Raw genomic sequence first — 22,547 nt, forward strand, 5'->3', positions numbered from 1 at the left:
TTTTATGTATAAAAATGAAAAATTAATGTCAATTTTCTGCTCCCATCTACTATGGTCCCAGTCCCTCCATACACAGTATCATAGATGATGTTACAACATAGCTATCATCATTTAGTACAACCAGCCCTGTTGTCATGCTAAAGGGCACCCACAACAGGTGCTGGAGGGGGGAGTCAGGGGAGGGGGAAAGGAGGAGGAAATCCCCCCCCTCCCCCCATCCACCACCTCCAGCTCTCAGGGAAAGAAAAAATAGTGTAGCCAGGTGTTTTCTTTCAAGAAGATTTGAAAGTCAGTATTATGCAAGTTTTTAACAGGGTTGGAACTGGAACTTTTCTACAGATGCTAACAAGTCCTACTCATCTTCTAAAATTCTAAAAATACTCCATACCCCTAGGTCTAGGCCCACCCCTACAAACTATTGTATGGGCACAGTTTGCCATGCATACTCTGAACTGCAGCACGAGTTACCGCACACACTCACTGTAGTTACTTTTCCCCCTTCATTTTAAGACATTTGATGCATGAGAAGATGTAGTGATTAGCACATATTGCTATTTGATTCATCTTGAAATACTGTTTAGCCAATTAAAAAAATGATACACCATTACCAGTTTCAGTATTGCATGACTGTGACTGTGTGTGTGTAGTGTCCAAGGCAACTAGCATGAACTGACAATCACTGTTGGTGACAACAAAAATAAGTAATGTTGTAAAGCTACTAGGCAGTCTTCTTGATGAATAAACTAATTTTTTAGGGCATTACCATCATTTTTCAAACAATCTTTTACCCTATGATTAAGCTAGCATCTTTTCTGAAAGTTTACTTTAATGTAATATGAACTTTGTGATTCTATTTTCCCTCCAGTTCACGAAAGAAAGTGGACTTAATGATTAACGAGTACCTTACCCTATGAACAGGTTGTTCGAAATGTTATCCAGATGGCCTCTATATTTCAGCCACGGTCCTGCTGCAGAGATGTGATCAGTTGTGCACTTGCCCTCTACCTACAGCAATGAAAATTATATTTAATTTTCAATCAAAACCTATAGCTGTAACGATATTCAATTCTGTGCTTTGTTACAAAAGCTGAAACCAATGAAGAAAAAATATAGTGTAGCCAGTTGTTTTCTTTCAAGAAGCAATTTCTTTCAAGCACCAATTTATAAATTTGTGCTAAAATATTTTCTCAAAAATGCTACACGAACTACCAGACAGAAATTATTCTGGTGACAAAAAAATTACATTTATAATCAAATGCATGAAAGAAGCAGTTTTTAACATTAAACAATACGCTATCAGCAACTAATACTGCCAATAACCAGTCATTTTTTTAGTAATCATACTGTATGTTCCCATATAATTCATATGCGGCTGCAGCATCCTTTGAGTGGAAGTAAGGTTTGTACTGAGAGGCTTAATTTGCTCTGTCACAGATATTAAAGTTGAGAATAAATTTAATATGGAATGTGCAGGGGTGCAAAATACACACAAGAAGTAAAGTTTACATGGGTATACAAAGGGCCAAATTTTCATAAACTACACATTTTGTGCTTTTGAGTCCATACTGAACAAAAATAGTTCCCCAAACTTGAGTGACTCACTGGTTACCATCTCAAAAAATTGCTGGCGCTGAAAAAAATTTGCCCACAGTATACAATAAATTTATGATGTGCATCACTATTTAGGGACTCAGTGAATGAATGCTATTTTGAGGCTCGTTAAGCAATAATTTTAAAAATATAAAAATGTCAAGCCTCTGTCATAAGTCTCTCCCTCATTCACTCTTTTTTTTTCTTCATATCTTTGTTGTCCTCATTATTGCTCGATGTCCCCCTTACATTATTCCATCCCAAGATGCCTTCCTTAATTTAAACTGAGCTCTACAGGGCTAAGCCTATCAAGCAGAAGTAATTAGAACAGCTGACTTTTCTTATTTTTTATATATTCTTTCACAACCAGAAACCCTACCCAAGTGTGCCCATACCAAGGGCCAATTGGGGGCACAGTCAATACCATGGAACTACTTCTATGGCTACTCCCCCCCCCCCCCCTTGATTTTTTTTTAAGAATCTAACTCCCATGTACACAAGAGCTTCAAAAGTCTGATTACTTTACATGTGAGTTAATGTGTTAAACACACTGAAGCACCAAAGACGCTGGTATAGACATTTGTATTCAAATACAGAGATATGGTAACAGGCAGAATATGGTGCTGAGGTCGGCAATGCCTATATAAGACAACAAGTGTCTAGCACAGTTGTTAGATCGGTTGCTGCTGCTACAGTGGCAGGTTATCAAGATTTAAGTGAGTTTGAACATGGTGTTATAGTCAGCACACAAACGATGGGACACAGTATCTCCGAGATAGCAATGAAGTGGGTATTTTCCCGTATGACCATTTCATGAGTGCAACGCGAATATCAGGAATCTGGCAAAACATCAAATCTCTGACATCGCTGTGGCCAGAAAAAGCTCCTGCAGGAATGGGACCAACGACAACTGAAGAGAATTGTTCAACATGACAAAAGTGCAACCCTTCCACAAGTTGCTGCAGAGTTCAATGCTGGGTCATCAAAATGAAACATCATCAATATGGGCTCACAGAGCCCACTCGTGTACCCTTGATGACTGCACAACACAAAGCATAGGAACATTGGACTGTTGATAACTGGAAACACGCCTGGTCGGACAAGCCTCATTTCAAATTGTATGAAGCGGATGGACGTGTATGGGTATGGAGACAACCTCATGAACCCATGGAACCTGCATGTCAGCAGGGAATGGTTCAAGCTGGTGGAGGCTCCGTAACTGTGTGGGGAATGTGCAGTTGGAGTGATACGGAATCACTGATACGTCTAGATATGACACTGACAAGTGCCACGTAAGCATCCTGTCTGATCACCTGCATCCACTCATGTCCATTGTGCATTGCGACGGACTTACACAATTCCAGCTTGACAATGCAACACCCCACACATCCAGAATTGCTACAGAGTGGCTCCAGCAACACTCTTCTGAGTTTAAATGCTTCCTCTGGCCACCAAACTCCCCAGAAATGAACGTTATTGAGCATATCTGGGACGCCTTGCAACATGCTGCTCAGAAGATATCTCCACCCCCTTGTGCGCTTACAGATTTATGGACAGCCCTGCATGATTCATGGTGTCAATTCTCTTCAGCACTACCTCAGACATTAGTCAAGTCCATGCCATGTCGTGTTGCGGCACTTCTGCGTGCTCGCTGGGGCCCTCCACGACATAAGACAGGTCTACCAGTTTCTTTGGCTCTTTAGTGTATTTCCTGATAAGAGTGTAAAACATTTATGATGAAGACACAAAACCCTAATTATGTTGGCTTTATTTTACCCCATTATTCACCCACAGACTAATGAAAAATTTACAAAAGTCTTGAAGCTATGTGTAAAGTTTGCTGGAAGTTGCTAAGTGCTCTCATTCTCAAATACTGGATGAATATAATCTGTGTAATTTGCATACCATGTGTTGCCCTGCCTCAAGACATATACACAGTTTCTAACTAGAATAATTGGTTTATTGTGATAAACCTTTAATGTAAGATTATACTGCTTAATGAGTAGATTACATTGGCATTTCAAATTTTTAGAGATGGTCAATAATTATATGACATCCTGAAAATCAATTTTTTCATTGATCCTGGAAGCCGTTAAACAGGCAACCAGCAACTTCATCCATGCACAGTTTTAGCTGGTCAGTAATACGAACGACAGCCTATTGCCTTCAGAACTAAAATATACCACCTAATCCTCTATACCATTTTACATTTTGCCACCAGTGACTACAAAACTACCATTGCTCTTTAAACTCACTATCCCTATATTTCTACTAGGAATACTGTCATTACCCTTTTTTTGTTAGTTCATTAAACTCTTTGTAGAAACCCCTTTTAGGGAGCAAGTTTCAGATGAAGCTTTCAAATTTCTGTGGCAGAAGGTATGAAAAATCAGTTGATAGAAGTGCTAGACAGTCTAGACATGACCAAAAGTAATCAAATGGGATAGAGTCTCCTACATAACCTGAGTAATGGTACAACACAAAGGAAAACCCATGTAAACATTTCCCCCAAATCAAAAGCTTCATAAAAATGGTAAAACAGACAAATGGGGCAAAGGACCTAAGAATGCAAGAACATCTAGTAACAAATGAGCTCTAAACTCAATTCTGCAAAAAATCTATACAACAATTTTAGAACTAGGTAGCTGGTTTGGGTGATAGACAAATGGAGCCGATAAAGAAATTCAGATCAACTACACTTAAATGGCTTCTGGAATTCTGCAATAACTGCTTAAAAGAGAACAATATTCCACAATCATGGAGGAAAACAAAAGTAATTGCTATCATGAATGTGGGAAAAGAACGTTATGATCCTCAGAGCTATGAACCATCTCATTATTATGCCATTTCTGTAAGATATGTGAAGACATGCTTTTAACTGTCACCAAAGATTGATAGCTTACATGTACATGAAAAGGCCAGTTTCAGACACTAAGGAAACTGCACAGCACAAATAACTCATCTAGGACAGCACACAGGGGACAGGTTTGAATGGGAGAAGATAACTGGAATGGCATTTATCATCATTTCATCAGCTCACTATACAGTTGCATTGCATAATGCTTCACATAACCTACACTCGGACTGAAGACTATGGTTTTATTAGAATAATTGCCACCTTACTGCACAATCGAAGATTATATGTTGAATTCCAAGGAAGACACAGCTTTTGGAGGAACCAAAGAAATCTTCTACTCATAAGGGAATGTACTGTCACCTGTGCTCTACAACATTTACACAAATGATCCGTCAAAACCTAATCTGTACAAAAGTTACATATATGCTGACGTCTTAGCTTTGACTGTGCTCTTCAGAAACAGAAAAGATGCTGAGCAGAGCTCTGGGGATGTTTTCTGATTACTATAACAAGAACCACCTGAAGCTGCACACAGAATTAGGTTTGCATTTTACACCTGTGAAATAAACAGGCAGGAAGGAAACAAAGTGATTTGGGAAGGCATTAAGCTAGAACACTGTTTGACACCACTGTACTTTGATTCTAACACTCACTGATGGCACTATCTTAATATCAAACTTAAGGTGTCCACCCAAAACATCACATGGAAACTTGGTAGCAATTCGGGTGGTCAGCCCCAGCTTGTCCATACTTCTACTATGGCACTCTGTTTCTTGGCAACTGGACATTCCTGTCAGGAAGTAGCTGCAAAAGAAGAGTGTAAAAGAAAACTGAGTTACACCCACTACATGGACATTCTCCACCAAGACCTACGCTGAAGTCAATATCTGCACTAAATATACCAGCCAAGAAAGCCGAATAAGAACTGTGAGCAGCTGAAATAAGTCATGTCCAAGCAGGGGTAAAGCCAAAAGAATACTCACCAGTCAGACAAAACTTTGATTGGACACAAGGAGATCACTGAACAGGTTACAAATGGGGGTTCGTTAATCGGACAGTCAAATGTAGTGGAGATACTTACAAGTGCTAACTCTGACGATGTGGAGAAGTACAGACAGTGATACATCTGTGTCATTATTTACATTGTCCTTGGAATGAGGAAGATTTGTTCAAGATACAAGAAAATGCTGTAACTGTGTTTCCGGGCAAAGACTGATTTCAATTTTGTATGTGCCTCTACATATAAATTCCTTTACTTTCTTGCCTGAAATTGTAAATTTCTTGAATCCTACGTGTACACTCTTGGAATCTTGGTTCCAATAAATAAATCAGTTCCCTCACCAAGACCCTCCCCTTCCTTCCACCTCGCGTTTCCTTGTGTATGTTTAATACTAATTCAGTGACGACACTATTAGGTCACTTCGTCCAATGGTCAACGATCTCAGTCACCTTCTCTCCATCAGCAGAACACTATGTGGTACTAAGGGTAGCAAACTTATGTGGCTGAATCTCTTGTGAAGTCATTCCTGGATACTGCAGCTGCAGTTTTGTCCAAAATGCATCAGACTGACTTGTTCCCCTGTGTTGTTTTGGGCAACTACACGTGAAATGTCTGTCAGCCAAGCCCCTACTACATCAACAAAGTCCTTTGCAGGTCTTCATTTCATACAGATATGTTACATGTGCACCATGAACTACTGAGAAGTAAATCGGACTGCCCAAGGTATTAAAAGAAAAATCATCTTGATTTTAGGAGAAATTAATTTACTTCTACATGCACTACATGTGTTTCAATCATTTTGCCACAGTTGTAAATTATATCTTATTTCTTTGTTCCTGTTGGTCTCAATTCCATATAATCTAGTTTCTTCTGTTTGATTACATTTCTTTAAACAATAGTGTATATACTTTCCTGATTTCCAGAGGATATGTCTGTAGGACAAACTTGGAATGCATTGGTTGGTGTCTTAAAGGAATTGTCTGTGAAGCTCAGTAGTACATTTTACTATGCTCTTCTTAAAGCTAAAGCTGGCTTCACAAACAGTAATCTACAGGTTCATATCATACCACATGACCAAGAGACAGACTGGTGGTGGACCTACACTCTGACAATTTTCAAAGGAAGCCCAAACTTCCTTTTGTTATGAATGTAATTTTAAGCATCAGTTTTGTTCCTGTTCTATCACTTCTACATGATGGGTTGTTTGGGGAAGGAGACCAGACAGCAAGGTCATCAGTCTCATTGGATTAGGGAAGGACATGGAAGGAAGTCGGCCGTATCCTTTGAAAGGAACCATCCCAGCATTTGCCTGGAGTGATTTAGGGAAATCAGGATGGCCGGATGCGGGACTGAACCGTCGTCCTCCCAAATGCGAGTCCAGTGTCTAACCACTGCGCCACCTCGCTCGGTCTTCTACATGATGTATTAAGTCTCTGCATTGATTCTAATCATTACATCATTTAGTTTTATTTTAGTACTTCATTATAGCTTCACACACACACACACACACACACACACACACACACACACACAAACCTCCAACTACACTGATCTCAAAGGATGGCCTTATGATGTAATTTCCAATCCAGAACATATCACCGATGCTATTTCACTGTGGTACTAGTGTCCTACACAGTTTTACAGCATTTCCAGACAAACCCACACCCTATCAAAGAATCATCCTATGTTTTAGTTGGAATACTGTTCACAGCCATAGTAAATTTCTTGAATAACCAATTTATCACACCAGCTGTTATTATTAGTATTAAATCATCCTTTTATTCTATATAATTTGCTACTATGTAGTTTAGGCTATGTATCTATTCTCAAGTTAGAATATAATGCATGTACTTCAAGAAAGAAGGAAGATTAGGATGGAACTTCCCTTCGATATTGGAATCATTAGAGGTGGAGCAAAAGCTCTGATTGTTTCAAACTGGAGGAAATTGGCTATGCCCTTTCATAGGAACCACCCCAGCATTTGCGTGGGTTTGGTAAATCATGGATTGAACTCCCTCCCAAATGCATGTCCAGTGTGTCAGCAGCTGCTTCTGTCTCTACGGCAGCACAGTGTTTTGTTTGTGATTTTTTTTTCTTTTTGTTACAGACTTCTATATAGAAGCAACTAATTTTGATTTACCTGTGTGCTTTGTAGCTTAAATTTCTTGCATGTTGGTGTATTTAATATACACACTCCTACATTTAAATAACTGTGTAGTGCAGACATTCCTAGACTTTCTGTTGTTGCATCCTACTTGACATTTTAGGAAATTTGGGTGTACCGCTATAGCTTGTTCACATTTTAACGAACATTGAGGTGGGAGAGGGGGAGTGTGGATGGTTGAGAGATGACTGCCGCAGGGATGCTATGGGAGGAAATATTTTGCCAACTTTCTCAGTGCAGACAACACACACACACACACACACAGTTTTTGTGTCATGTCAATCAACTACTAATACTTTGTGAGAGCATCTTTTTTCAAATTTTTTTTTGAGGTGTTGATGTTAGCATGTGGTACTGATTCGCAGCAAATAATACGAAATTAAATTAAGCCTGTTTGGATACAAACGTTCAGTGAGTGAGAGAGAGAGGAATGATATTTAAAATATTTATCTAACTTCTACATCACAAATAATATAATCCTGTTGGGCAAGAGAGTATAGTAAATTAGAGTCCAAAAAGCAAAAAAATTCAGGTTCAAATCAAACTGTGCCAGTTAATCAGGCTTCAGAATCACTAATTAGGTTTCAAACTTAGATTTTGATTAAAGAACATCTACATATTTCAGTTGGAAGCATGTTGCGGTTTATCTTTAGTCAGAGCTTCAAAATCTGCCTCGACTGTGCTCAACTTAGTTCTCAAGTTGTCATCAACACTAAGTCTGTCACTGCACTTATTTTTAATATAAGAAACACTTTTACTTCTGTAAGTATCAACAAATGATTGCTTGTTTTAAAAGACCCTGCTTTTGTTCCTATCAAAAAACAAAGCAGTGTTTTCTTTTAGGAAAGATCTTCTATTGAACTGTTCTAGCCATGTCGATGGAAGTTTCTTTCATGATTACTTCTTATTCTATCATGTTTTGTGTAATGTTCAGGAAACTGCTTTCCAAAACTTTTTTGAAGGACCTCTACATGTGTAATAATGTCTCTGATGAGTAATAATGTCTCTACCTAGATCTCCCATGGGAGATCTAAGAGTAGGGAATGTTAGAAATTTATTCTTCAGTACTTAAGAACTAAAAAGATTCAACTTCCTTTTGGAAGACGATATCCTGTTATCTGCTATTAAAGCTGTTGTGGAGAGAAAAAAAAGAAAAAAGGTTTTGTCACTGACACCCAAACTCCAGATGTCAGAAACTTATATCAGTACCAAACGTAGTATGTCGATAGAGTACCAACCAAAACTCTGATTTAATTCGTACTGTGTGTTGTCGTCCGGCAGAACGGGTGCAAGCATTAATTAAAAGTAACACCAGAACTATGGAGAACATCAGAAGCACAGCTATGAATAACTGACTGACTTTGCTTCCATGGGGAAGTTAGTAGAGTGTTAGATCCTCATGCTAAGGGTCTTGGTTTCAAAGCCTAATGACAACAATTTTTTTATTGTATTACGTGTGAAAGTGTTATACGGGACAACGTGTTTATGACATGTAAAATACCTGTTTCAAGTTTACAGCAATCTTCTCTTGGCAATCTGCTTTGAGTTTGTTTCTTTGAAAGTAGTGAACCTATAGAGCGCATTTGTAGTTTCACAGAATATACTATCAGAACAGAAAAATAAAGAAACAACTGCGTCACACGTGCATAACTAAACAGCAACAGTAATAGTAATAATTATAATTAATAATAAACAAAATAATAAGATCGATAATAAGTACATAACGTTCAACTAATGAAGCGAAAGCGCTGGCCGTGGTGGCCAAGCGATTCTGGGCGCTTCAGTCTGGAACCGCGCAACTGCTATACTCACAGGTTCGACTCTTGCCTCGGGCATGGATGTGTGTGATGTCCTTAGGTTAGTTAGGTTTAAGTAGTTCTAAGTTTTATGGGACTGATGACCTCAGTGCTCAGAGCCATTTGAAACGAAAGCAGACTGCCAAAAGAACATTGCTGCAGACTCTGAAAAGTCCTTTTACATGTCAGGAAAATGCTCTCCCATATAACAGTTTCGCACATAAACAGTTTTAAAAAAGTTGTCATCAGTGGGATTTGAATGTGGGACCTTTGGTACAATGACCGAACACTTTACCTTCTCACCCATGTGAGATCTACAATACAATCATTTACATACACATTTTTCCTGTGCTCCGTAGCTCTGGTGATATTTTTAATTACCATTTACACACATTCTACTGGACGATAACACAGAGCATGAACTAAATTGGTGTTTTGGTTCATACTCTATCAACATGAAAACATTTGATACCAATCTGAGTGTCTGAAATCTGGAGGTTTGGTTGTGAGAAACATAAAAACCTTGGGCCAAAGTTCAAATACTCAGTTTAAAATCTTGCTTCAGTATGAAGAAGCAAACTTTTTACCATCAGTTCTGAAGTTGTAAACAGTCGTAGTTGCATTTGTTAAGAACCAAAGATTAAAGTACCAATAGAAAGCAGTGAAGCCTGAATCATTACAGGTACTGAAAGCTGACTATAGCCTGAGATAAGTTCAGCTGAAATTTTTACAGACGACCTAACGGTGTTCTGAAAGGATGGTTTAAATACAGTGGTGGCATGTTTGTTGCTGTTAGTAGTAGTTTATCTTTTAGTGAAAATGAAGTAGATTGAAGAAACTGAAGTATGGGTAGCAGCTTAACTGACAACCAGAATCCATTAATAACTGGTTACTTTTACTAACACTTCCCCCAATTCCCAACTCAAATGATGCATTTGCAGAATGGTTCATAGAAAGCAAGTGAGTCATTTCAAATAGGTACCCCACTCATACAATTACAGTTGGTGGTGACTTAAATCTATGATGGCCAAAATACCTTTTCAAAGTCAGTGACAGGCACAAAGCATTGTCCAAAATCATACTAGATGTTTAGAGTAAACGTTATTTTGATCAATTAGTTTAGGAGCCAACCAGGTGCAAAAAGTTGTGAAAACACACTTTATTTCTTTGCAAGAAATAAGCCTGAGCAAATTGGGAGCATCACAATGGATATAGGGGCTCGTGGCCACCTAGTCATTGTAGGGAGACTCAATAGAGTAACAACCAAATCCACCAAAAATAAATGAAAACTATATCTAAAACAGCAAATAAAAATGCACTTGTTGTCTTTGTAAGAGACAATCTCAGTCCCTTCCAAAGTTACCATGGAAGTGCAGACCAGGTGAGGCCTAAATTCAAAGAAATACACACATCAAAAAAGTTTGCATCACCCCGGTTCCCAGAAATCCTGAAGACAGACGTTGACTGTGGATATTGTATCACAGACACAGTCCCTTTGACTGTTCAGAGATGTCACTAAACCCTCCACAGATGTAAACAACCATGCATGCGCAGTGCCTATTAGATGGAGTGGGTCCGACAGCCGATCAGTTCCAGGCATTCCACCAGGAAGGAGGCATACAGCTTGTGTTGTCTGTAATTCACCCATGCCTAGGTGGTTCAATCGCTTTGTACCAGGAAGGGCTCTCAACAAGGAAAGTGTCCAGGCGTCTCTGAGTGAATCAAAGTGATGTTGTTCGGTTATGGAGGAGATACAGAGAGACAGGAACCGTCGATGACATACCTCGCTCAGGCTGCCTAAGGGCTACTACGAATTATGGCTTGGAGGAACCCTGACAGCAACATCAGCATGTTGAATAATGCTTTTCATGCAACTACAGAACATCGTATTATGACTCAAACTGTGAGCAATAGACTGCATTAAGCGCAACTTTCCTCCCGACATCCACGGCGAGGTCCATCTTTGCAACCACAACACCATGCAGCGTGGTACAGATGGGACCAACAACATGCTGAATGGACCACTCAGGATTGGCATCACATTCTCTTCCCCGATGTGTATCGCATATGCCTTCAACCAGACAATCGTCGAAGACTTGTTACGAGGCAAACCGCTCATGCTGAATGCCTTAGACACACCGTCCAGCGAGTGCAGCACGGTGGAGGTTCCCTGCTGTTTTGGGGTGGCATTACGTGAGGCTGACGTACGCCACTGGTGGTCACAGAAGGTGCCGTAAGGACCGTATGAAACGTGAATGCCATCCTCCAACTGATAATGCAACAATATCGCAGCATATTGGTGAGGCATTTGTCTTCATGGATGACAATTCGCACCCCCATCACGCACATCTTGTGAATGACTTCCTTCAGGAAAATGACATCGCTTGACTAGAGTGGACAGCATGTTTTCCAGACATGAATCCTATCTAATATGGCTGGGATAGACTGAAAATGGCTGTTTATGGACAACTTGACCCACCAACCACTCTGAGGGGTCTATGCCGAATCGCCGTTGAGGTGTGAGACAATCTGGTTTTCTAAAATCCCTTCACCAAAGAAGACAAAGTACATGTTCCAGAACTCAAAGCAAGAACACCTGCTAAGATGAGTAGCTTACAAGCACACATTCTATGTGTAGCAAAGCAGCTTGAATCACTTAATAAAGGCAACTCTTCCAGCCCAGACTGTATACCATTTAGATTCCTTTCAGATTATGCTGATACAAGTGCTCCATGCTTAGCAACTATGTGCAACAACTAACTCAACAAAGGATCCGTATCTACAAACTGGAAAGTTGCACAGGTCACACAAACTGAATTACTAATTCATGTCATTGACATCAATTTGCAGTTGGATTTTAGAACACACACTGTGTTCAGACTTCATGAATTACCTTGAAGAAAACTATCTGTTGAGACAGAGCCAGCACGGATTTGGGAGAAAAAAAAAATATTCTTGTGAAACACAACTCGCTCTTTATTATCATGAAGTAATGAAAGCTGTCAATAGGTACCTAAAAATTAATTCCTTATATATCTAGATTTCCAGAAGGCTTTTGACGCCATTCCTCATAAGCAGCTTCTAACCAACTGGCTTGCTTATGGAGTATAGTCAGAGTTGCATGGCTGGATTCATAACATCCTGTCAGAAAGATCACAGTTCGTACTAACTGATGAAAAGGCACCAAGTAAAACAGAAGTGATAGCTGGTGATCCTCAAAACAGTGCTGTAAGCTCTCTGCTGTTCGTAATCTATATAAATGATTTACGAGACAATATGAGCAGCCTTCTTAGATTTTTTGCAGGTAATGCTGTCATTTACCATTTAGTAAAGCCATCAGAAGATGAAAACAATTTGTAAAATCATTTAGACACGATATCTGTATGGTGTGAAAAGTAGTAACTGACTCTCAATAACAAAGTGTGAATTCGTCCATTGTTGTTGTTGTGGTCTTCGGTCCAGAGACTGGTTTGATGAGTACTAAAAGTAATCTGTTAAATTTTGGTTACATAATAAATCACACAAATCTAAAGGCTATCAATTTAACTAGGGATCACAGTTACGAATTACTGAAACTGAAGGCAGAACCAAAGAGAGTGTTTTATTAGTGGAACCCTTAGCAGAATTATAGGCCTACTAAAGAGACTGCTTACTGTACACTCATCTGCATCTTTGCAATACTGCTGTGCAGTATGGGGTCTGCACCAGATATGATTGACAGGGAACATGGAAAAAGTTTGAAGAAGGGCAATTCATTTCATATTATCTGGAAATAGGGGAGACAGTGTCACGGATATGGGACATGTTGGGGTGGCAATCATTAAAACAATGGCATTTTTCACTGAGACAAGATTTTTTCACAAAGTGTCAGTAACCTACTTTCTCCTCCAAATCCAAAAATATTTTGTTGGCACCAATGTACATACAAAGAAATGATCACTGTAATAAAATAAAAGAAATCAGAGCTCATGTGGAATAATTTAAGTGTTTCATTTCCCTGCATGCTGTTCGACAGTGGAACAGTAAAAAAGTAATATGAATGTGCTTTAATGAAACCTTTGAATTTAAGTATGAATTGCAGAGTAGTTGTGCAGATATAGGTACCATTGTGCACATACTTGAGTTACAGTCAATGTACTTGTCTACATCACACAATTTTAGAAACAGAATGTCAGCCTTAGTATTACAGGCACAGCACTATGACCTGGAGTCACAAGGTGTTGTCGTCTTAGTTCAGTGCTCCACTTGATTATGCTGTGTAATTATTGTTTTCGTGAACACATGGTGTTATGCCTATAATTCCATAGCCCGGCCAATACAGCTCAGCTAAAATTGTGTGACTTAGGCAAGTACACTGATTGTAATCCAAGTATACACATTTCAGATGTCATACGCTACACCTGTGAATGGTTACACAGCCGAAACTAATTAGTAGCGAACAATATGAACTGATACAATGGTTTAACCATAACAATAACAGCCAGTGCAGAAAACTGATATCATTCAAGAAAGGCATGTTCTATTTCTTGCCTATTCTAAAGTCTTACTACTGAGGAATTATGACATGTGTTAATGTGGTGCTGCAATCCTTTAAACAAAAGCTATTCAAATATTTTATCTATAATATTTAGAAGATTAAATGGTCTGTAATATTTGGATACAATGATATTCTTGTTCTGCCCTTTACTGATAGTCACTAGTCGCTAGTCTCCAAAGGCTCGTGCGCCCTTCCTTTTTGAAGGTGCATAACAGGCTGCAGTAGACAATATCTGCAATAGTTCAGCAGGGGCCCCATTTGCTCTCTATGAAACGCCTCTACCTTTCCATATTTGGTCTGCAAATATGTTGAAACATTTATCCATGTAGCATTTGGATTCTTTTTTTCACTATCACTGCTACAGCTCCACCTCCCCCACCCCCCACCCCAAGCCCCTTGTTTCAATTTATAATTTCTGCACTGCCTCAAATCAAATAAAGGGTGTCTTGTGGTTTTACTATTCTGTTGCTTTATACGTGACCTCTTTCAGTTTATTGTTGCCCAGCACTGGACATCCCAGTTAGCTTCCTTGATTATCTTGCCAGTAAAAGAATGCTTTCAATGCTGTTTCATTTCCTTTCCAGTTATGGTGTAGTGTATGATTTTACAAGTCAACTGGTCAATGTTATACCGGTCAATATTCCAGACATTTACTTGGCTTACAACTGTGATATTTGCTAGAGTTGTTGCCTTCTACTTAGCCTAGTAATTCTGCTACAACATGGACTTTGCATTTGTATTGATGGCAACCACAACAGAGACCTTTCTGTCAAATACTAATGAAGTGGAAAAGGCCACTGATCAAGTTCCAAAAGTACAGCAATATTACATTCTGAAGCATTTGTTGCCTAATGTCCAGAGTAACATTTGCCTGAAAGTGACTGACATCTTATTTCACTGAATCATAGAAAGACTTCAGATACAGATTCTTACAGTCACATATGCTGAGACTATAAATGTAGTTTGTACACTAGCTCAAGAAAGGATTGGTCTGAAAGCTAGCAAAGTTTTCAGTCTTGTTTGTGAGCCTGTCACCAGCTCAATGCCTCTACTATCCAGTGACTTGTTACATTTACTACTAAATTAATTCTACTAATGTGAGACTTTCTAGGAAAAGCAGCAATGAAACAAAGCCATCACCACCAAAATTTACAGTGTGACCCTCTTATATCATAACATGAAATGAGAGGCACGAGGATGTTGTCAGCTTCCTGATTTATTTTTTGTGCATGGAAAGGGAGGGAGAAAGGTGGAAAGAGCAAGGTCTTTACCACGTTAGTCTGCCCATCAGTAGCTTAAATAATGAAAGAAGTAAAGGTGTTTGCTCAAGGTACAATTACAATTTTATGAATTACATATCTGAAAGCAAACAAGGACAAGAAGTGAGCATCAACAACAAGATGTATAGTGTTTGAAGTCTCCTTATGCCATTCCTTGTTAGTTTTGGAATTCCAAAATATTTGATTTGGACTGCAAATCAAAACAAGCAAGTTAGTGCATATTACATGGTCAGAGACAAACATCACCCATTTTCAATTTTAGATCACCTAACTAGTAACAATTAATTGTGTGTTATGTTTGAGTGTCTACTTCAACAACATTCACTGAAATTATCAATGACAAAATGCAAATTGTATCAAGATTGCATAAGAATACTTTCATACCTTAATGAGTATTGCCATGTCAGTGAGGTCCTTTCCATCCCATGCATCAAATGGTTCTAGAAGTTGTAGACGTTGGCTCTTAGGATCAACATTAACTTTCAATTTGCCACCATCTGCTGGAGGAGCCTGGTATGTGTCCTCACCTGGATCGAAGCCTTTAGGTGGCAGTTCATCAGCGAAGGGGTCATCCAACTTAAATTCCTTGCCTGAGAAAAGAAATGACCCAAATGGCTCTAAGCACTATGGGACTTAACATCTGAGGTCATTAGTCCCCTGGACTTAGAACTACGTAAACCTAACTAACCTAAGGACATCACACAAATCCATGCCCAAGGCAGGATTCGAACCTGCGACCGTAGCAGCAGCACGGTTCCGGACTGAAGCGCCTAGAACCGCTCGGCCACAGCGGACGGCTCCTGAGAAAAGTTTTTTCCTTTAGCAATAGCACACTTTTTTTAAAAAATCACATACAAAAACCATTAACAAACAATCACTCACACCAGTGATTTAAATCCAGTATTTAAGAAGTGCTCACAAAAGGGACCAAGACCATCTTCACATAAATAAGATTCCCTCCCACACTGCCCTGCATTCTAACAATATTATGACTGAATATGTTTTGGCAAACAATGACAAAGAGGAGGTTGTTGTCAGAAGTAACATTCGAGGTGGTGTACAAGAAAGCTGGACTTAAAAAGTTGCTGCGGAACCATTAAAATTCTGATTGGCTCCATTCGGTGAAACACTTATACCCAAGGTACACTGGACAGTTCAGCAAGCTGTATGGAGTTCTGTATGGGGTTTAATAGGGGCAGTTAACTGCTATAGGCAGGGTCTAGGAAAGAAAGAGTACACTATGAATTGTAGTGACATAGGTACACAAAGTCTAGGGGAAGTAATGCAAAATGTAAGGAGCAGAAACATAAAGAACACACTAGAAGAGATGGGATAGAGAGAGCAGTAGCGCATTATAATATATTTCTAATAAATTATTTAACAAATGCGGTTCAATTTCATGTTTAAGACCACATTTTTTCTCCTTGAAACAGTAACTGAAAAAATAGTCTTGACATTCCCACTGAAAATACAGGCAGAGGAAGAATGCACTTAGATTAACACTACTTGAAGTAGATCAGATGATGCTGCTACACATTTCTTTACAAGATCTAGAAAATTAAACTTCCATATGGCAAAAAGTGATTAAAAAAAATTACCTCTGAAAAATGCTTATGTATACTCCAGAAAACTGACATGTTGCAATTTTTTCCACTTTCTGAAGGTAGTAGCAACAGAATTCGCCTTTTCAGTGTGATGAAGCAATGACAACAATTCTGTATTTGAGCCATCCTCCTTTTTGCCTTCATTTTTTTTTTTTTAATTAAGACATACAAATTATATGGAAGTCTGTCTACCAACATGGTTTGTTAATAACCCAGAAGAGTTGTGAGCCATCATATACAAGGAGCTGTTACAGTTTATATTTGTTATGACATTAACAGCACTACTAAATCTAAGAAACATACCATCTGCTCCCTTCAGGGTATCCCTCCTGGGGTCAAAGTCAAGGGTGCCTGCAATGGACAGAGCAGTAACGAGCTCAGGTGATGTCACAAAGGCATGTGTTGCAGGATTTGCATCATTTCGTCCAGTGAAGTTACGGTTGTATGAAGAAACAATTGTGTTTTTCTCTCCTTTCTTAATATCTTTTCGATCCCATTGTCCAATACAAGGTCCACAGGCGTTAGCCAAGACTGTGCCTCCGAACTTTCTTAGTGTTTCTGCCTGAAATATTAATTATAGCACTAAAAATGTTGCAGTTCTCAATAGAGGACTATTATTATTATTATTGTTATTAATAGTAGTAGCAGTAGTACTAGTAGCAGCAGCAGCAGCAGCAGCAGAAGTTCCCATTAGTGAAGCAAACAACGCATAGCGAATAATTTCTTTCCCTCGAACTGATGATTCAGTCCTCATAATGGTCTCATAAAAAGCTATTATCCTAACATACAAATGGGAATTAAAATGACAATGTAAGGCCTTCTTCTTCTTCTTCTTCTTCTCCTCCTCCTCCTCCTCCTCCTCCTCCTCCTCCTCCTCATTACGCACTCATGGAAAATCTTGAGTAAAACTGGGACTAAATGAAGAATCAGCCATAACATCATTTAAGGGACTTTACTAGCATGTGTGTACTATGGTCAATAGTAGTAACTGTGAAAAGTTCAATCTCTTCTTCAACATACAACTTAAAAGTCTTGTCTGTTATATGTGGTTCAGTTTTACAGGGTGGCTACTCAAACTTGTAAAAAATTCAGAGGATTCCAGGTATGAGGAGGCGTATGGTGTCAAGATTCTCCTGATAAATTAACAGTGAGAGGGGGGAGGCAGCATATCACAGTAACGATTTTTGTTTCCTCTCAGCTGAACCATATACCAGCCATAAGCACTAGTTTCACCACAGTTCTCAAAAGCAGTAATTTATATAGAATTATATTCGAATAATTAACACATTTTGAAATATTATTTTAAAATTTGTAATTTATAAAACTCAATAAAATTTAATTTCAATGCTACATTAAAAATTAAGAACTCCCTGAGATTTATGAAATTCCTGGAATTCCCAGAGAAGAATTGCCACCCTCATTTTAGTTCATTAACTGAACCATATTATAATTATGAAAATAATCTACATTATGAGACATAATGTAAATTATGAAGGTGAGTACACCTCATAACTGTTTTGTTTTTATGGCCCTACAGAGTTATTCTAAATGATGGACCCATTTTCAAAAATTCATATTTATTCAAGTACAAATCCAAAATAAACAAGCTTTATACCAATGAAAAGATGAAGACTCAAAGTTTTTGGCAGGCAGCAATGGGCAGGTGGTGATGGTTTCAGAAGTGACCAGTCAAGTTCGCACAGCAATAAGGCCATCGTTCCGTTTCACTGTCAGTTGTGAGTGAGTCGCAAACTGCAGTGCAGCAGGCATTTCATACCAAATTCGGTATTCAACCACCAACTCACAAAAGCATTAGCCATTGGTTTAAGCAATTTAAACAGATTGGGAGTGTGTGCAAAGGAAAAAGCACAGGCCGAGTGTGTGTGTCAGAGGATGATGTCCAATGGATGTACGAAAGTTTTATGTGCAGTCCCAATAAGTCTACCAACAGAGCCAGTCAAGAATTTGGAATACACCAACCATCTGCATGGAAAGTTCTGAGATGGTGTTTGCTGTACAAGCCCTACCAACTACAACTTGTGCAGCCTCTCAACCCCAATGACAAAGAGAAGCGTCTCGCATTTTGTGGTTATGTGCTAGCAAAGATGGAGGATGACTCATTTCTACAGCGTGTAATTTTTAGTGATGAAGCGACGTTCCACCTTAGTGAAAAAGTCAGACACAATGTTCGCATATGGGGTTTGGAAAATCCACATTCAACATTGCAACATGAAAGAGACTCACCAAAGATCAATGTGTTCTGTGCTGTATCACGTACAAAGGTTTATGGACCATTTTTCTTTGCAGAAAGAATTGTAACGGGAATTATATACCTGGACATGTTCGAATAACGGATGTTCCCCAAGTTATGGAAGATTCCCACTTCATTTTCCAAAGGATGGAGCACCGCGACATTGGCACCATGATGAATGAGGCTTTTCGAATGACTCCCTTCCTCAACGTTGGATCGGTCACAGGGAACTGGCTCTGCACTTTTGGCCACCGAGATCTCCTGATCTCACACCATGCGACTATTTCTTATGGGGTTATATGAAGGAAGCTGTTTATGTCCTGCCTCTACCAACCACTCTGAATGATCAGCGGAACCGGATCACCGTCGCCAAGCACTCAGTAACAGCAGATACGAATTCGCGTGTATGGGACGAGTTTGGCTACCACGTCGATGTTTGCCATGGAGCCAATGGTGGCCACATTGAACATTTATGATTGAAACTTCCTCTTTTCATTGCTATCAAGCTTGTTAACTTTGGATTTGTACTTGAATGGGTCCATCATTTAGAATAACCCTGTGTTTATGGATTTCAATCTCTATATGAATGATTTAATTTGAACATTGTCACAAAACAAGTCTTTATAATTTAACACTGAGCTGCACTCACAATTCCATCCCTCTCAATTGTTGCTCGCACTTGTTCAGATCCAGGTGTTACATTGAATGGAATCTTCGATTTGAGTCCATGTTTTAGTGCTTGCTTGACAATGCTTGCACATCGGCCCATGTCCTCATAACTAGAATTTGTGCAACTACCAATGAGACCTAGAAAAAAGAATAGTGATGCATCAATAACAAAATGGCACATGAATGAATGTAGTCCACCATACAAAATTTTCCAAGTGAAAGTTCAATACTGACTACTTTTTAATATTTGTTACAGTTTGCCTATGACAACTGTAAGTAAATAATTTTAACCGTCATGCAAATCATTACAGTAGGAGAATGTATGGAATGGAATTGCTGAGCAGCCAAACATAATCACAAGATGGGGATTTATTTTGTGCTAATTTGATGTAAAAATTGTAGAAAAAGTATTGTGATGACATGCAGTATCCATAAGCACTGAGGAAAAAGTAGTACCTGGCCTGGACTGAGTGTGCAGTGACAGCAGCACAATAATACTCTGGCAGCCATGGAGCATCAGGATGCCATTGTTGCTAAACAAGAAATACAAAATTAAATTATGTACTGTCAGTCACTGGAATGTATTCCTGATTCACTGACGACATGCCTTACATTGAGTCCGCCAGGATTTTGTTCTGTTCAATATAGAATTAGAGTTTAACTGAAATATTTAAAAAAAATTGAGGGAATATATGAAGCATTGCAAGTGATATTTGTTGGAAGAATGCATGTGAAATCCTTTGTAATATTTATCCTCTCTATGATCTGCATCTTTAACTTAGTTGTGCGACAATAAGGAACTGTAATTTCTGAATTGAAGTCCAACAAATTAAACAGTTTTATTTCACTGTGGAAAAAATTTACTCTCTGGAAATGCTAGAATTTCTTATAGAACTGAAACTTTTAAGCCAGGGTCGCACTCACAACTAAAGTGACGCAACAGCTAGCAGCATACTGCTGTGGCACAACAGTTTTTAGTTGTGTTCCTCAAGAGATGAAACTTCTGTCATGCCAAAAAAGTTCAACTAAGTTGTACTTTGTGACACCAATATCCTCCCCCCACCATTGAGCAGCATCATCCAACTGGTCCATAGTAGCTGTATTTCAAAACACCAACAGTCTGTTGTAGTTATTGTGAAATAATATCTGCTGTGCTCCATTTGATTCCAATGTGTTTTCATATAAATGGTGGTCTGCTGTGTGTGTGTGTGTGTGTGTGTGTGTGTGTGTGTGTGTGTGTGTGTGTGGAGGGGGGAGAACAGGGAGGGGGAAGGTGGTGTGTGTGTGGGGGGGGGGGGGGGGGCACGCGCGCTCGCGCAAATTATTTGCAAATGACTGACGTATCTTGAAAGCTTTTTGTATGAATAACTACGCACCATAACTAAAAAAGTAAAGTTCTTAAAACCCTTAATTTGAGAGAGCAAGTACTGTATAAATTGTGGATTGTATGTAGGAAAGAGACCCTGAGTGTGATGCGGCTGCAGCAAAACTGAACATTAGAGGTACCATATTCAAAGTACCCACATTAACAAATACAATAAAATTCCAAAAATCTTATTTAGAAACCAGCTGTTGGTCGGTTTGTTAGACTGCATTTTCGCCTTCTAGTATCACTTCTTTTATAAATGTGTTTCTTGCCACTTCTCTGTTTGCATGAAATATATTTTTGGATCCAACATTTGCATTTCCCCCCTCCACCCTTGTATTTAAATCTAGTCAAAACTCTTAATGACCTGACCTGCACTACAACAATAATATCTGCCCATATTATTTCATTTGATGCCACACTAAAAAGTGTGCAAGTACATTGAATTTGTTGCATCCTGTACAACTGATAGCTCATGGAATGCTGTGAGCTGTGGTATCACTTAAGCTGTATGTGTGAATCTCAATTCACATTTTGTCCAAAGGGAGAACTTTAACTGCAACACAGTCATATCATTTTATTTTAAGCTGTCAATATAATAAACCATAGCACATGGCTTTGGAGATGTAATATTTGGCCCCTCCTGCAGGATATCTCAATTGGACAGAAATTAAAATTTTCTGAACAACCAGCATTGGGAGTGCGGAAGCAGATAGAAAGTCTCAAAAAGCATTCTTAATCACTTCATGATAGAAAACAACTCTGACAGCTACACACAACTCACAACAGGTACAGTGCCACACACTTTTAGACCATTTCATCTGAAAGGTACAAAAAGTAGTTAAATTTTGCAGAACAGTTTATTCTGAGAAAATACTGTCAAGCTAAATAGTACTCCAGCCAAACGATGCATAGTCCTATGTCTACCTAGCCAATAAATGACTGACATAATTGTTGACCTGTATAATGATTTAGTAATTAAGAATATGAGGCTTTTTGGAGGTTTTGTTATCTGGTTTTGCGTGTAATGAGTGTATGGACGGCTGTCATTTGTCTTCAGAGTGGGGCAGCGATCACAGTATTATCATAAGTGTCAACTTTGTGGGCTTTATATATGTTCCTTGTGTCATCCTACGTTGGAGTAACATGGTGGACCACTGAGTAAATGCACAAAACCTAACAATATAGCGTTCTGTCTATGTAAGACACAAGAAGAATGTTGAAATGTCACTAATGTCATTCTAATGTCTGAGCTCATGATGTATACTCCAGTGGTATTCCCTGTCTCGACAAGTTTGAAATACAAGAAGTTATTGTATTTTGTGCGATAATGTATGAGCTTCATTTCAGAAGAAATGCTTTGTATTAATCTATAGAATTTATGTGTTTGTTGAAACTCTTCAATTACAGCATAAGCAAGACTGCATCAATGA

The 22,547-nt window shown here is 38.8% G+C and overlaps 1 protein-coding gene across 1 annotated transcript in view; it reads right to left on the reverse strand.

The window, feature by feature from the left end:
- The window catches only part of LOC126236388 (probable aconitate hydratase, mitochondrial), an 81,340-nt gene that overhangs the window by 10,641 nt on the left and 48,152 nt on the right, over window positions 1-22,547 (reverse strand). Inside the window, exons 9-12 of the mRNA XM_049945674.1 lie at window positions 19,729-19,886; window positions 17,132-17,390; window positions 15,609-15,814; window positions 908-1,005 (exon numbers count right to left, since the gene is read on the reverse strand). Coding sequence (XP_049801631.1) covers window positions 908-1,005; window positions 15,609-15,814; window positions 17,132-17,390; window positions 19,729-19,886 — 721 coding nt within the window. The remainder of the gene's footprint in view (window positions 1-907; window positions 1,006-15,608; window positions 15,815-17,131; window positions 17,391-19,728; window positions 19,887-22,547) is intronic.

The sequence above is a fragment of the Schistocerca nitens genome, chromosome 2 (genome assembly GCF_023898315.1).
Source record: "Schistocerca nitens isolate TAMUIC-IGC-003100 chromosome 2, iqSchNite1.1, whole genome shotgun sequence".
Classification (NCBI taxonomy): domain Eukaryota; kingdom Metazoa; phylum Arthropoda; class Insecta; order Orthoptera; family Acrididae; genus Schistocerca; species Schistocerca nitens.